The sequence below is a fragment of the Pseudopipra pipra genome, chromosome 2, assembly GCF_036250125.1.
Source record: "Pseudopipra pipra isolate bDixPip1 chromosome 2, bDixPip1.hap1, whole genome shotgun sequence".
Taxonomy (NCBI): domain Eukaryota; kingdom Metazoa; phylum Chordata; class Aves; order Passeriformes; family Pipridae; genus Pseudopipra; species Pseudopipra pipra.
In genome coordinates this window covers 118,767,355-118,781,663 of record NC_087550.1, presented here as the reverse complement: position 1 = coordinate 118,781,663, position 14,309 = coordinate 118,767,355, and the positions used below count along the sequence as shown (strand labels likewise).

General features: G+C 55.0%; 1 protein-coding gene across 1 annotated transcript in view; it reads left to right on the top strand.

Moving 5' to 3' along the window:
• The window catches only part of LOC135410447 (trifunctional purine biosynthetic protein adenosine-3-like), a 45,949-nt gene extending 32,818 nt beyond the window's left edge, over positions 1 to 13,131 (top strand). The window contains 12 exon segments of the mRNA XM_064647166.1: positions 952 to 1,183; positions 1,308 to 1,402; positions 2,140 to 2,249; positions 3,935 to 4,133; positions 4,951 to 5,202; positions 5,834 to 5,986; positions 7,023 to 7,229; positions 8,169 to 8,312; positions 8,641 to 8,771; positions 10,032 to 10,173; positions 10,690 to 10,805; positions 11,481 to 13,131. Coding sequence (XP_064503236.1) covers positions 952 to 1,183; positions 1,308 to 1,402; positions 2,140 to 2,249; positions 3,935 to 4,133; positions 4,951 to 5,202; positions 5,834 to 5,986; positions 7,023 to 7,229; positions 8,169 to 8,312; positions 8,641 to 8,771; positions 10,032 to 10,173; positions 10,690 to 10,805; positions 11,481 to 11,753 — 2,054 coding nt within the window. The 3' untranslated portion in view covers positions 11,754 to 13,131.
• The last annotated feature ends 1,178 nt before the right edge of the window (positions 13,132 to 14,309 follow it).

The following is a 14,309-nucleotide window of genomic DNA, read 5'->3' as shown; positions in this document are numbered from 1 at the left end:
AGGAGCTCCAGGAAAGATGGAGAGAGACTATTTCCAAGGGCTGGAGGGACAGGACAAGGGGAATGGCTTCAAACTGCCAGAGGGCAGGGTTAGATGGGATATTGGGAAGGAATTCCTGGCTGGGAGGGTGGGGAGGCCCTGGCCCAGGTTGCCCAGAGAAGCTGTGGCTGCCCCTGGATCCCTGGAAGTGTCCAAGGCCAGGCTGGACGGGGCTTGGAGCAACCTGGGCTGGTGGGAGGTGTCCCTGCCCGTGGCAGGGGGTGGGAATGGATGGGCTTTGAGGTCCCTCCCAACCCAAACTCTTCTGGGATATTGTGATACTTACTGAATGTCTCAGAAGGGGTTCCTGGGCCCGTGGCTGCCCTTCACTGGTAGTGCTGTTTCTCCAAAGAAAGGAAAGGTAGGAAGCTTTATTGTTGTTCTCCCCTGACTGAAAAAAAGACTTCAGTCTTCACTGTTTTGTCCAAAGAAGGGCAACGGAGCTGGGGAAGGGTCTGAGGAACATGTCCTGTGAGGAGCAGCTGAGGGGGCTGGGGGGGGTTATCTGGAGAAGAGGAGGCTCAGGGGGGACCTCATTGCTCTCCCCAACTCCCTGACAGGAGGGGGCAGGGAGAGGGGTCGGGCTCTGCTGCCATGTCCAAGGGAAAGGAGGAGGGGAAATGGCCTCAAACTGCACCAGGGCAGGGTCAGATTGGAGATTAGAAACAATTTTTCCCTGTCAGAGTGGTCAGGCCTTGGAATAAGTGTCCCAGGGAGGTGGTGGAGTCCCTGTGTCTGGGAGTGTCCCAGAGGTGTCTGGATGTGGCCCTTGGGGATGTGGTTTGGGGGTGACTGTGGTAGTCCTGGGGTGGGACTGGGTGATCCTGGAGGTCTCTCCCAGCCTTGATTCTGCGATTCTGTCACCAGAGTGTGTGATTTAAGATCCTCAGAGGATTCCTCTTGCTTTTGCAGGGCTGCTGCAGGCCAAGGCCTTGGGGCTGCAGGTGTTCCATGGTGGCACAGCCCTGAGGGATGGCAGGGTGGTGACGAGTGGTGGCAGAGTGCTCTCCATCACCGCTGTCCGGGAGGACCTGCTGGAAGCCCTGGGAGAAGCCAACAGGGGCGTGGCCACCATCCACTTCCAGGGAGCCACGTACAGGAGGGACGTCGGCCAGCGGGGCCTGCGGCTGCTCCGACAGCCCCTGTATGTAAGCAAAGGCCCTGGCACGGCTGTGCCAGCCCAGGTGTTTGTGTCTGTCGTTCCTCTGTGGGATGGCCCTTGCAGAAAATGTCCCTGCTGCTGCCAGCACGTCCCTTCCTCCCCACAGGGCCCTGATGTACAAAGAGAGACGTGTGGAAGCCGCAGCCAGGGACGTCCTGTTTCACCTGCCACAAACATCAGTTGTGAGTGGTACCAGATCAGGTAAGACTGGGGAGAATGTTTGAATTTCCTCAGTATATTGGATGAAACAGCATTTTTTTTCTCCCCAGGAAGTGAGCAGTGCATTCGTGGCATTGAACTTGAGCTGGGGAAGCTGGGCTGGGGTCACCACAAAGAAACAAAACTCTCGTTTCTTTCTTGTCACTCCTCTGATGATTAATTAAAAAATACTTGGCTTCCCCTGGAGGTGATCGTGCTTTGTCAAGGTGCAGAACAGAAAAGAATAGAATAGAAATAACAGAATAAATAAATAAATAATAGTTTAAAAAAAAACCTGGAGAAAAGGAGGCTCAGGGGGGACCTTCTGGCTCTGCAACCCCTGACAGGAGGGGAGAGCCGGGGGGGGTCGGGCTCTGCTGCCAGGGAACAAGGGACAGGAGGAGAGGGAACGGCCTCCAGCTGTGCCAGGGGAGGCTCAGGTGGGACAGGAGGAGGAATTTCCTGCTGGAAAGGGTGGTGAGGCCTTGGCAGGGGCTGCCCAGGGAGGTTTGGAGTGCCCAGCCCTGGAGGTGTCCCAGGAAGGCCTGGCCGTGGCACTCAGTGCTCTGGGCTGGGGGACAAGGTGGGGATGGGGCACAGGGGGGATCCATGGGCTGGGAGGGCTTTCCAGCCCCAGTGATTCTGGGATTCTGTGCTATTTTGCAGTTCTTGTCTTGATGAGGGTCTTGGGTTTCTTTATTTGCCATGGAAATGACCCTTGGTGTGTTTGTACTCGGCAGGCAGTCGCCCAGAACTGGGAGGCTTTGCTGGTTTCTTTGACTTGAAGACATCTGGTTATGAGGATCCCATCCTGGTGTGTCAAACTAAAGGCCTTGGAGCTAAACTGCAGGTAATTGCAACTGAGCTGTGGCAAATCTGGTGTTACCTCCCAAGGCTTTTAAGTGCCACTGCCAGTCACACCATCTGCACCCTCCTGAGCACCATAAATACACCTGAGCCCACTGCAGTGGCCATCTCAACTTTGGAGATGATCATTTGAGCAAGGCCTGTCACTGAGAATGTGGATATTTTGTGATGAAATGCTAATAAACCAAAAATTTAGGTGAGCACTTGAGGCACTAAGAACCAGAATTTCTGTCCTGTGGCTTTGAGAGAGGGGGAGGGTTGAAATGAGAACTGTCAGACTCAGCAAACTGTGTGTGGAGAGGGAGCACAGTCACCTCTCCCTGGTAACTGTCAGGGCCCTGGGGAAAGGAAGGATGGAGGAAATAAACATTAAAGGGGAATAGAAGCCAAGAGATAAAGAGTTTTAATTACCCCAGAACACGCAGGATAAGTTGAACCAGGGATATATTTATATATTGGATCAGGATAAGTTGAGCCAGGGATATCTTTATATGTTTAATCAGAAGGTTTTCAGCCACCAGAAAAGTGGAGACCTGAAGCTCCTTTCACTGGTCAAGCACAGCAACATCACATGTTTGAAGCTGGTGCTTGTACCTTTAATAACAGGATGATAAACAGGAGACTGCAGGGAATCATCCAGAAGGTCTTTTGCAGTCTTACATCCTTGGACACCTCTGAGCATGAAAAAGGGATTGGTACTGGCTCTTGTGAGTCTTTGTTCCAACTGCTTGGCAGAGAGACATTCCCAACTGTGTTTCCACAGGCTGTTCCCAAGATTCTTCCTTGGCCAAAAAAAAGTTGGCCAATGGCTTTAGGAATTGTTCCTGGAGCAGTGGGAGGGAGGTGTTGTAATGCACCAAAGGGTGAGTGGTTTCCATAGCACTCCTAAATCCAGCAGCCAGGGTGATCAGCCAGGCCTGTAATCCCAGCCCAGCCTTCACTCAGGCTCTGCTCTGTCTCTGAACTCACTGATGTTGATGTGTCTGTCCCTTGTCCATCTTCCTGTCCGGGGCTTTTCTGCACAGGGAAAAGCAGCTTTCCTGAGGGAAATGTTTGTGCTTTGGGAAACACCTTCCAGGGCCTAAAGGGGCTCCAGGAGAGCTGGAGAGGGACTTTGGATGAGGGCCTGCAGGGACAGGACACAGGGAATGGCTTCCCAGTGCCAGAGGGCAGGGATAGATGGGATATGGGGAAGGAATTGTTGGCTGGGAGGGTGGGGAGGCCCCAGAATGGATTTCCCAGAGGATGTCCCATCCCTGGAAGTGTCCAAGGCCAGGTTGGATAAACTTGGAGCAACCCGGGCTAGTGGAAGGTGTCCCTGCCCATGGCAGGGGGTGAAACTGGATGGGCTTTAAGGCCCTTCCCAACCCACACCATTTCATGATTCCATGATAATATTCCAAAAAGCAAACAAAAAAAATCCCCAACCCAAAGGGACGATTTCTGGGTAGCTGGAGCCAGAATTTGAATCAATGTTTAAAAAACCAAACCAGTTTTTGTCTGCCAGAAGCTGAGCAGTTCTCTCTTGGTTGGAGCCGGGTGATGCACCAGGGCCTCTCCTGCACTTGTGTCCTGCAGTGATTCCTGTCAGAGACAGGAGGGGTTCTGCTCGTTTGCCTGGTTGATGTGTGAGTTCTGCCTGTTCCTCCTCCCCACCGTGTTTTGCAGATGGCACAAGCCTGTAGGAGACACACCACCCTGGGGCAGGACCTGGTGGCCCTGTGTGCCAATGCCCTGCTGCCCCACGGAGCAGAGCCCCTCTTCTTCCTCAGTTATTTTACCTGTGGCAAACTTGATGCTGAAGTGACTGAGACGATCCAAGAAGGAATAGCTGAAGCCTGCAGGAGTGCAGGATGTGCTTTCCTGGGTAGGAACACTCCTCTCCTCTGGGATTTGAACATTGAGGTTGAAATTATCACCAGAGAAACAGACTCTGGAGGCAGAGGTAGCACGTGGTACTAGAATTGTTGGGTTCTGTTTGGTGCATAAACAGTTGAGCTTTTGTGCTTAAATTCTTTCTTATTTGTAAAAAGGGTCAGCACAGAGGGATGGTTTTCACTATTTGTGCATTTGGACCCCAGTTCTTGCTCCTTTATCCTTGTAAAAAGCAGAACAGAACTGGAGGCTTCACGTTCTTCAAGTGTTAATGTTCTCATTCCCTCTCTGATACTCAGTCCTAACCAGGAGGTGCCACACGAAATAATAATAAAAAAAAAGTTTCTTCTTTCCTGGAGCTTTGTTGGAGTCTTGAGGTGAAGTAAGAAACCAAGAAGGATTTTTAAAATACATCTGAAAGTGCTTCTTTGGCTGTGTGTCCTGTGGCTCTCCTGGATGTCCTGGTGCTTTAGGAGATGCCAGGAATTTAAAATGGTATTAAAATAATGGCCTTAAGCTGAAGGAGGGCAGGGTTACATGGGATTTTAGAAAGGAATTCTTCCTGTGAGGGTGGTAAGGGCCTGGAATAGAAATCCCAGAGGAGCTGTGGCTGCCCCTGGATCCCTGGAAGTGTCCAAGGCCAGGTTGGATGGGGCTTGGAGCACCCTGGGCTGGTGGGAGGTGTCCCTGCCCATGGCAGGGGTGGCACTGGATGGGCTTTGAGGTCCCTCCCAACCCAACCCCTCCCGTGGTTCTCTGGCCATGCCATGAACACCCCGTGTTCCCGGTGCTGACCCCTCTCTCCCCAGGGCAGACGCTGTCCCAGCTCCCGGGCGCGTGTTCCGTGGGGGACCCGGACCTGGCCGGCTTCGTGGTGGGCGCGGTGGAGCGAGGGCAGGTGCCCCTGGGGCTGCAGAGAGCCGAGGAGGGGGATGTGCTCCTGGGACTGGCCTGCCCCGGGATCCACGGCCGCGGCTTCGGCGCCGTCCGGAAGGTTCTGCTCGTGTCCTCCCTGCGCTGCTCGTCCCCCGCCCCTGGCACCTGCGGGGACACCACGCTGGGTACGACTCTGCTTGGGGGGTTGACAGCAGGGGGGCTAATCTGTGCTTGGGGTTGGCATGGGGGCTTGTGTCCAGGTTTGGAAGAGCGGGCCAGCACTCCTTCCTACTTCCCAGCTTTGCCTCAAGGAATGGGAGAGAACCTGTTCAGAGGAGCACTTCCAAAAATAACCTTGTGACCTTTTGCATAAATTGATTGAGTTCAGCCTGGAGAAGAGAAGCCTCTGAGGAGACCTTAGAGCCCCTTCCAGTGCCTAAAGGGGATTAGGAAAAGGAGGGAGAGGGACTATTTATATGGCCAGAGGGTGACAGCATGAGGGGGAATGGTTTCAAACTGCCAGAGGACAGGGTGAGATGGGACATTGGGAAGGAATTCCTGGCTGGGAGGGTGGGGAGGCCCTGGCCCAGGTTGCCCAGAGAAGCTGTGGCTGCCCCTGGATCCCTGGAAGTGCCCAAGGCCAGGTTGGACGGGGCTTGGAGCACCCTGGGCTGGTGGAAGGTGTCCCTGCCCATGGCAGGGGTGGCACTGGATGGGCTTTAAGGTCCCTCCCAACCCCAACCATTCTATGACTTTATGACTCCAACCAGCTGCAGATTTCAAACCAGGGGGCTGAGCTGACCCTGTTGTCTGCAGGAGAGGCCCTGCTGAGCCCAGCCAGGCTGTACAGCCCAGCCCTGCTGCCCGTGCTGCGCTCGGGCCACGTGAAGGCCTTTGCCCCCATTGCTGAGGAGGGGCTGCTGGGGGGCATCTCCAGGGTCCTGCCGGAGCACGTCAGCGCCGTGCTGGGTGAGTATCAGAGCTCACTGTGCCTGTGGGGCAGGACAAGGGCTTGACTCTTCAGCTTCAGCTGTAGAGACACTCAGAAATGTCTCTGTCTGAAGAGCTGGGCTGGAATGACCCCAAGTCAGTGCTTTTCCAAAGGTCCCACCAAATCCATTCCTGTTTCAAGTGGCATCAGCTTGTGAGCACCACTCTTGTTGGAGAAGGGACATTTCTGAGGAGTTTGAAGGCAGCACATCTCTAGGACAAGGGGTGTTGGAGAAGATGGTGTGTTCCACAGGGCACCTCCACACTGAACCTTGTGACCAAACAGTGAGGCTTGTTGGGGGCAGTCATTTGCACTGTTTGCTCCATGGTGCCTGTGCACACACACGCTTAGTGCAGCTTTTTGGGAGGCAGCAGCTTCCCCACAACAGTATCTGACATCCCTAAGTAAGGCAGGACTTCTTCTGTTGAATCCAAAATTGGGCAAAGTATTCAACAGTTCAAAACAGTAAAGAAAACCATGTTCATGTGAGTCCAAAACCACTGTGGGGATGGGGAGGGGAGGTGTCTGTGGGTCTGACTGGATTTCTCTAGAATGAAATTAGAAAGAATTTTCAAGGCCAGGTTGGACGGGGCTTGGAGCAACCTGGGCTGGTGGGAGGTGTCTCTGCCCATGATAGGGGGTGGGATGGATGGGCTTTAAGGTCCCTCCCAACCCAAACCATTCAGGTTGGACATCAGGAGGAATTTCCTGCTGGAAAGGGTGGTGAGGCCTTGGCAGGGGCTGCCCAGGGAGGTTTGGAGTGCCCAGCCCTGGAGGTGTCCCAGGAAGGCCTGGCCGTGGCACTCAGTGCTCTGGGCTGGGGACAAGGTGGGGATGGGGCACAGGGGGATCCATGGGCTGGGAGGGCTTTTCCAACCTCAGTGATCCTGGGACTCTGTTATAGCAAGAATTAGTCTCTCAGCTCTTGCAACACCCCACTGTCCTGGCAGATAATGAATAATAACTCCTGGCAGATGTTTGTGCTGATGACACACAAATGTCAATCGTTTTCAGACGCTCTCAGCTGGAAGATCCCTGAAATCTTCTGCTGGCTTTACAAGGAGGGGAACCTCTCTGCAGAGGAGATGGCTCAGACCTTTCCCTGTGGGCTGGGGGCGGTGCTGGTGGTGCAGCAGGACCTGGCCCAGCACGTCCTGGGGGCCATCCGGAGGCGGGAGGAAGCTTGGCTCATCGGGAAGGTGCTTGCCCCGTGTCACACAGGTTAGCAGGGTCCTCGTGGGAAGCAAAGCCCCAGAAGTGACCCAGAGCGTGGTTTGATCTCCCTTCAGTGGGGTTTGCACTTAGGGATGTGTAGTTTGGTTTTAAAGTGGAGACAGGGTGAGTTGTTTGGGAGGGTGATTCTGGGAAGTGCTGAGCGTGTCCTGGGAGCCATCAGGTGCCCGCAGCTCTGGAGGCCCTGAGGCAGTCCCTGTTGCAAGAGTTGTGTGGTTCACATCTTTTCCCCCTTGTTTCACCAGGCTGGAGGCTCTTTGACACCTCCACATCCACATTCCCTTATCAAATAGTGAAGAGTGAATGTTGCTTCAGAGTGACAGTACCTGGATAACCTGTTACCCAGGTACTTTCTGGAGGCTCCAGTAAATCCCTCAAGTATCAGCTGATGTTTTACCACAATCCTGGTAATCAACTCACCTCCTTCCCAGCCCGTACAGATCCATGTAAAGGCTGAGGATCTGTGCATCTGATGAGCTGTGGATGGTCTGTGTGATGGTAGGGCTGAAGGTGTGTCCACTGACTGACATCCAGCATGATGTGAGCCAAAATCCCTCTGGAAACCAAACACTGGGCAGCCAAAATGTCACCTCAGCTCCATCAGCACGGGTTTTAGTGTCATTTTGCAACATGAGAGGGAGAGGAAGATGGGAATAACAGATGGGGCTAAGCCTTGAGAAGGCCAGGCCATGCCCAGGCCCTTTGAACACCTCTGGGAGTGAGTAACACAAAAGGGATCAGCACAACCCCTGTGAGCTGGGCTGGTCAAGCAGTGAGTGCCTTTGTAGTCCCACCAGTGGCAGCAGAAACTCGTTGCTGATGCACCTTCTTGTCATTGAAACTTATTGTTAATAAACCATATTCAAGTTTATAAGGGTCAGTTCAGAGGGCAAAGTCACGTCTAACGCTTTCCTCCTGTCTTTGGAGGAGGTTCCCACATCCAAGTGGAGAACCTGGTGGAGGCCCTGCAGCAGAGCAGCCCCCAGGGCCTGCTGGGTGACACCACCCTGGAGCCTCGGCACCAGCCCAGGAGGAGAAAGGTGAAGGTGGCAGTTCTCGTCTCTGGAACAGGTGAGCTCCCATTGTCCTGGCACAGGGAAGTGTCCTGGCACAGGGAAGTGTCCTGGCACAGGAGAGCTTGGGCTCAGCCCTGACCCAGGTGCATCCACCTTGGCTTTCCTTCAGAGAGTCTACAGACCTTCTGAAGCCAGGCTTGCACTTTGACCAGAGTCCAGGAGGTGTGTTGTGCTGCTTAAAGGAGCTGTGTCAGTGCTCCAGTTCCTTTGTGCTGTTTGGACAGTTGTGAAAAACCAGATTTTTGTTGGATGAGCAGGGCTAGGAGCTCGTCCCAGTGCCTGGGGGCTCATGTGTGTCCCCATGTTTGCTCTGTGTGTCTGAGGCACGACCCTCCCCGCGCTCATCACTTACACCAGGGAGCCAGGCAGCTGTGCCCAGGTCGTCCTTGTCATCTCCAACAAGTCTGGTGTGGAAGAACTCCGGAATGCAGCCCGGGCTGGAATCCCCACCAGGGTAAAGACACCCCTTTCCTTTCCTTTTTCTCCCCAGCTCCCGACCCTGGAGCAGCTCAGGAAGCGCCTGTGAGCAGTCAGGGGGCACTGCTGGGGAGAACTTTCCCCGTGGGTCAGAGCATGGAGACACAGCTGGCAGAGCTGGAAGGAGAGGCAGGGCTGGGAGTCCTCACAGGGGCCTGGGAGTCCTCACAGGGGGCTGGGAGTCCTCACAGGGGGCTGGGAGTCCTCACAGGGGGCTGGGAGTCCTCACAGGGGCCTGGGAGTCCTCACAGGGGGCTGGGAGTCCTTCCCAGCTCGTCAGGGAGGGAAACAGCCCAGAGTTAGGAAGGGATTTAAACTGCTGGTTTGGGTCTGAGATTGCAGCCCATGAGCTTCAACCTTTGGCTGAAATCAGTGAGACTTCAGGTTCTGCAAAACACATGAACATGTTTCCCCTGGGCTTATCCCTTCTCAGAATCATAAAATCCCAGACTGGTCTGGGTTGGGAGGGACCTTAAAAATCATCCAGTGCCACCCCTGCCATGGGCAGGGACACCTTCCACCAGCCCAGGGTGCTCCAAGCCCCGTCCAACCTGGCCTTGGACACTTCCAGGGATCCAGGGGCAGCCACAGCTTCTCTGGGCAACCTGGGCCAGGGCCTCCCCACCCTCCCAGCCAGGAATTCCTTCCCACTATCCCATGTAACCCTGCCCCCTGGCAGTGGGAAGCCATTCCCTGTGTCCTGTCCCTCCAGGCCCTTGTTCAAAGTCCATCCAAGTCCCTCTCCAGGTCTCTTCAGACACTGGAAGGGGCTCTGAGGTCTCCCCAGAGCCTTCTCTTCTCCAGGATGAAAACCTGTGTCTCATGTTGTGCTGAATAATCCCACAATCATCAAGGCTGGGAGAGACCTCCAGGATCATCCAGTCCCACCCCAGCACCACCACAGTCACCCCCAATCCATGTCCCCAAGGGCCACATCCAGACACCTCTGGGACACTCCCAGACACAGGGACTCCACCACCTCCCTGGGACACTTATTCCAAGGCCTGACCACTCCTGCAGGGAAAAATTATTTCTAATCTCCAACCTGAACCTGCCCTGGGGCAATTTTAGGCCATTTCCTCTCCTCCTTTCCCTTGGACATGAAAGAGTCTGGCCCCCACCTCACTCATGGAGTGCCCTGGAATGAATCCAGTTTGTTCCTCTTTGCTGCCCAGGTGGTTGCCCTCAATCCCCCCGAGCTGTTCCCATGAATGGTTTTGCTGTTGGGATGTTCCAGGTGATTGACCACAAGTTGTACGGGAGTCGCTCGGAGTTCGACAGCACAATCGACCGAGTGCTGGAGGAGTTTGCTGTGGAGCTGGTCTGTCTGTCAGGATTTATGAGGGTTTTGTCCAGCCCTTTCCTCCGAAAATGGAAAGGTAAGAAATGTTAAGTGTAGAAGGGAACCCATACAGGGATGGTGGGTCTCCCCAGGACTCCCCTGCCGGAGTTCTGTCCTTTGGTTAATCCCTCAGCCTCGCTGGCACTGAGGACATTCCAGCAGGGGGGCTGCCCTGTGCTTCCAGTCCTTCTGGCAGTGGGATCCTGGCTGTGGACTGGCACAGAAACCCCTTGTGCTGCATCAGGAGTGACAGGGGGCAGAGGCAGGGCACGGACTGGCTCTGCTGCCTCCCCTGGGAAGGGCTTTGATCCCACCCTTTGCCAAGGAGCTCTGCTGGGGGGTCCTGCTGAACTCACTCCCTGCAGTTTCCTGTTAGAAAAAATGGGAGAGAAACTGATTTCTCCTGGAAGAACAGAATTCCCTCAGACCAGGCTAGAGGTGCTCAGAGCTGTTTGAAACCACTGATCTCATCTCACTTATATTTTTTAAGGAAATTCAGTTCAAATTATCATTTCTTCTCTTTTTGTTTTTTTAACTCCTCTCTAATGTCCAGGGAAAATTTTGAATGCTTCTCCCTCACTTTTTCCACTCATCAAGGATGGAAATGCCCCTCAGGAGTCCCCACAAAGTGGATTCAAGGTCACAGGCTGCACCGTGCATTTTGTCCTGGTGAGTCTCTTTAGGAAAAAGGAATTGGCTTTTTTCTTTCCTTTCTGAAGGCAGAGGCAGGCAGAGGGAACAGGGAGGTGTGGGAACCTTGGGGTTGTTACCAGTAAAAGGCGTGGGGTTGTGTTGTATTTGGGGTTTCTAAAAGTCCCCTTTTCTTCCTTTGTCTTTTGGGGTGAGTTTTGCAGTTTCTCCCACTCTCAGCACTGGCCCGGAGCCTGCCATCCCTCATGTCCCCCTGAGGTCACAGAGGTGTCCCTTGGGCAGGTGGCACCTCTCCAGCCTGCCATCCCACGTCCCTCCCTGGTGTCCCTCCCTGATGTCCCTCCCTGGTGTCCCTCCCTGGTGTCCCTCCCTGATGTCCCTCCCTGGTGTCCCTCCCTGATGTCCCTCCCTGATGTCCCTCCCTGGTGTCCCTCCCTGATGTCCCTCCCTGATGTTCCTCCCTGATGTCCCTCCCTGGTGTCCCTCCCTGGTGTCCCTCCCTGATGTCCCTCCCTGATGTCCCTCCCTGGTGTCCCTCCCTGATGTCCCCAGGGTCACAGAGGTGTCCCTTGGGCAGGTGGTCCCTCTCCAGGTGCACTTGGAGCCTCCTGCCCACGACCACCCACGTGCCTCACCCAGAACCTCCCTGAGCCCGCTCAGCACCCCCTCTAAGCCTCCCCTGTCCCATTCCAGGAGGACTCCGGCCCCAGGGCCGTGATCCACCGGGAGCCCATCCCCGTGCGGGCGGAGGACACGGAGCAGGCGCTGGCGGAGCGGGTGAAGGAGGCCGAGTGCCGCGCCTTCCCCGTGGCCCTGCAGCTCGTGGCCAGCGGGGCCGTGAGCCTGGGAGCCGATGGAAGAACCTCCTGGAAGCAGGAGAGCCAAAGTCTGGGGCTGCACGGGGAGAAGGGAGACTGCACGTCCTCCCTCGTGGCTCCGGAGCCTCCGGAACACGGTGGGGAGTAGGCGGGTAACGAGGGGCTCGATCGTGCTCACCTTCCCTCCCCCTCCTCCTCCCTGTGCTGCTCTCTGATGTGTCCATGGCTCAGGTTTCCACTCCCAGCCTTTTCCCTCAGCCCACAGCTTTCCTTACACTCCTCTTGGAAAACCGGCGGTGGAAGCCAAGCTGTGCTTTCAGATTTGGAATTTCTTGGTTCTGTTCTTTGGCCTGTGAAGGACATAACGAGTCCCAGGGATGGCTCCGGCTGTGGAACTGCTCTGCTGCTCCCGAGGGAAAGTCATTCTTCCAAGGGATCTGTTTTTGTGGCTGCACCACATGGCAGAGCCCTGGGAGCTTCCCAAAACAACCCCAGACAGGGACTGGGGAGAGCCCTGGGAGCTTCCCAAAACAACCCCAGACAGGGACTGGGGAGAGCCCTGGGAGCTTCCCAAAACAACCCCAGACAGGGACTGGGCTGCTCTCAGAGCAGGAGGAGAAAGATGTGGAGCTGCTGGAGAGAGTCCAGAGGAGGCCACTGAGCTGATCCCAGAGCTGGAGCCCCTCTGCTCTGGGACACGCTGGGAGAGCTGGGGGGGTTCCCTGGAGAAGAGAAGGCTCCAGGGAGAGCTGAGAGCCCCTGGCAGGGCCTAAAGGGGCTCCAGGAGAGCTGGAGAGGGACTGGGGACAAGGGATGGAGGGACAGGACACAGGGAATGGCTTCCACTGCCAGAGGGCAGGGATAGATGGGATATTGGGAAGGAATTGCTGACTGGGAGGGTGGGGAGGCCCTGGCACCCAAACCATTCCTTGATTCTCGGTGTGTCTGCCAGAATTGTGACCTTCGTGCAAGTAACAAATCAGGAAGAAAGCCAGAAAAGCCAAAACAGAAATGAAGTAGCCAGAGATGAATTTTCCAGAGGAGGGATCAACAAGAGCCATTTGATGCAGTGGGAAAAATCTATTCCTGTTCTGTGGTGTGTCCTGGAAGGGCCCTGCTGTGTCCGTGCTCTTGGGCTCTGTGGGAGCAGCATCAGCTCCAGTTCCAAAGGCTGAATTTTTCCCTTTTTTTATTCTGTGTGGTGGCTTTACTGTGGCACGTGGGGTTTGATACCCAGGGAGGGGAGTTCAGTTCCCTCCTGTAAACTGCCATTCCTGGACAGAGATCTGGATCTGTCCCTTGCACTGCAACAACTGGAGCAAGGAAGGTGCATTTTTCAGGAGCTGGGAGAAATAGGAAGAACTGCACCCAGGCAAGGTTATGGAATATTTGGTATAGAAAACTTCTGTGATCAAAGCACTGCTTGGTTTGTGTTTGGTCTGTTGTGACTGTGGAGTAGCTTCCTGCTGTACTTCATTGGAATTGCATGGCTGTTCCAAAGCAACAAATAAAGTGTTAAAAGAGAAGAGGGGGCTGGGTGTGCTCTGCTGGGTCTCCAGCTGATCCCATGGTCAGAACAGATTTCTCTGTGTTCCTCCCTCCCCTCTGGGGTTGGGTCTGGGGAGAGTTTACTTACCAGGTTGTTCTTTTTCCAGAGGGGAAAGTGAACAAAAATCCAGCTCACTGGGAAATTCCTTTTTAGGCATTTGTAGAAATACAGAGAGGTCAGAGGGGCTTTGGACAAGGGATGGAGTGACAGGACAAGGGGGAATGTCTTCCCACTGCCAGAGGGCAGGGTTACATGGGATAGTGGGAAGGAATTCCTGGCTGGGAGGGTGGGGAGGCCCTGGCAAAGGGTGCCCAGAGAAGCTGTGGCTGCCCCTGGATCCCTGGAAGTGTCCAAGGCCAGGTTGGACGGGGCTTGGAGCAACCTGGGCTGGTGGAAGGTGTCCCTGCCCATGGCAGGGGTGGCACTGGATGGGCTTTGAGGTCCCTCCCAACCCCAACCAGTCTGGGATTCCATGAAATCCCATTTACCAGCAGCCTTAGGTGGCAAAATACCTGTACTGGATCAGTGTGCCTGTGAGGCAGTGGGGTGTTGGACTGGGAGTGTTGGATTGGGGGTGATGGATTTGGGGGTATTGGATTTGGGGGTGATGGACTTGGGGGTATTGGATTTGGGGGTGATGGATTTGGGGGTGTTGGACTGGGGGTGATGGATTGGGGGGTGATGGATTTGGGGGTGATGGATTTGGGGGTGTTGGACTGGGGGTGATGGATTGGGGGGTGTTGGATTGGGGGGTGATGGATTTGGGGGTGATGGATTTGGGGGTGATGGATTGGGGGGTGATGGATTTGGGGGTGATGGATTTGGGGGTGATGGATTTGGGGGTGATGGATTGGGGGGTGATGGATTTGGGGGTGATGGATTTGGGGGTGATGGATTTGGGGGTGATGGATTGGGGGGTGATGCAGAGGGGTGTTGGATTTGGAGCCTCTGTGTGTCCTGCCTTTCTGGCAGTGACCCAGCTGCTCTGATCAATAATGTGATGCTTATTTAACATGGTATTTATTCACTGCACAGCAGTGATTTCACCCCTCCAAGCCTCTGTTTCTCCTGCCTCCCCTGCCTGGAGCAGCACTGAGGCTGTGTGACCTCCCCTGCCCTGCTTCCAAGAACATCCCCTTTCCCAAACTCCTCCAG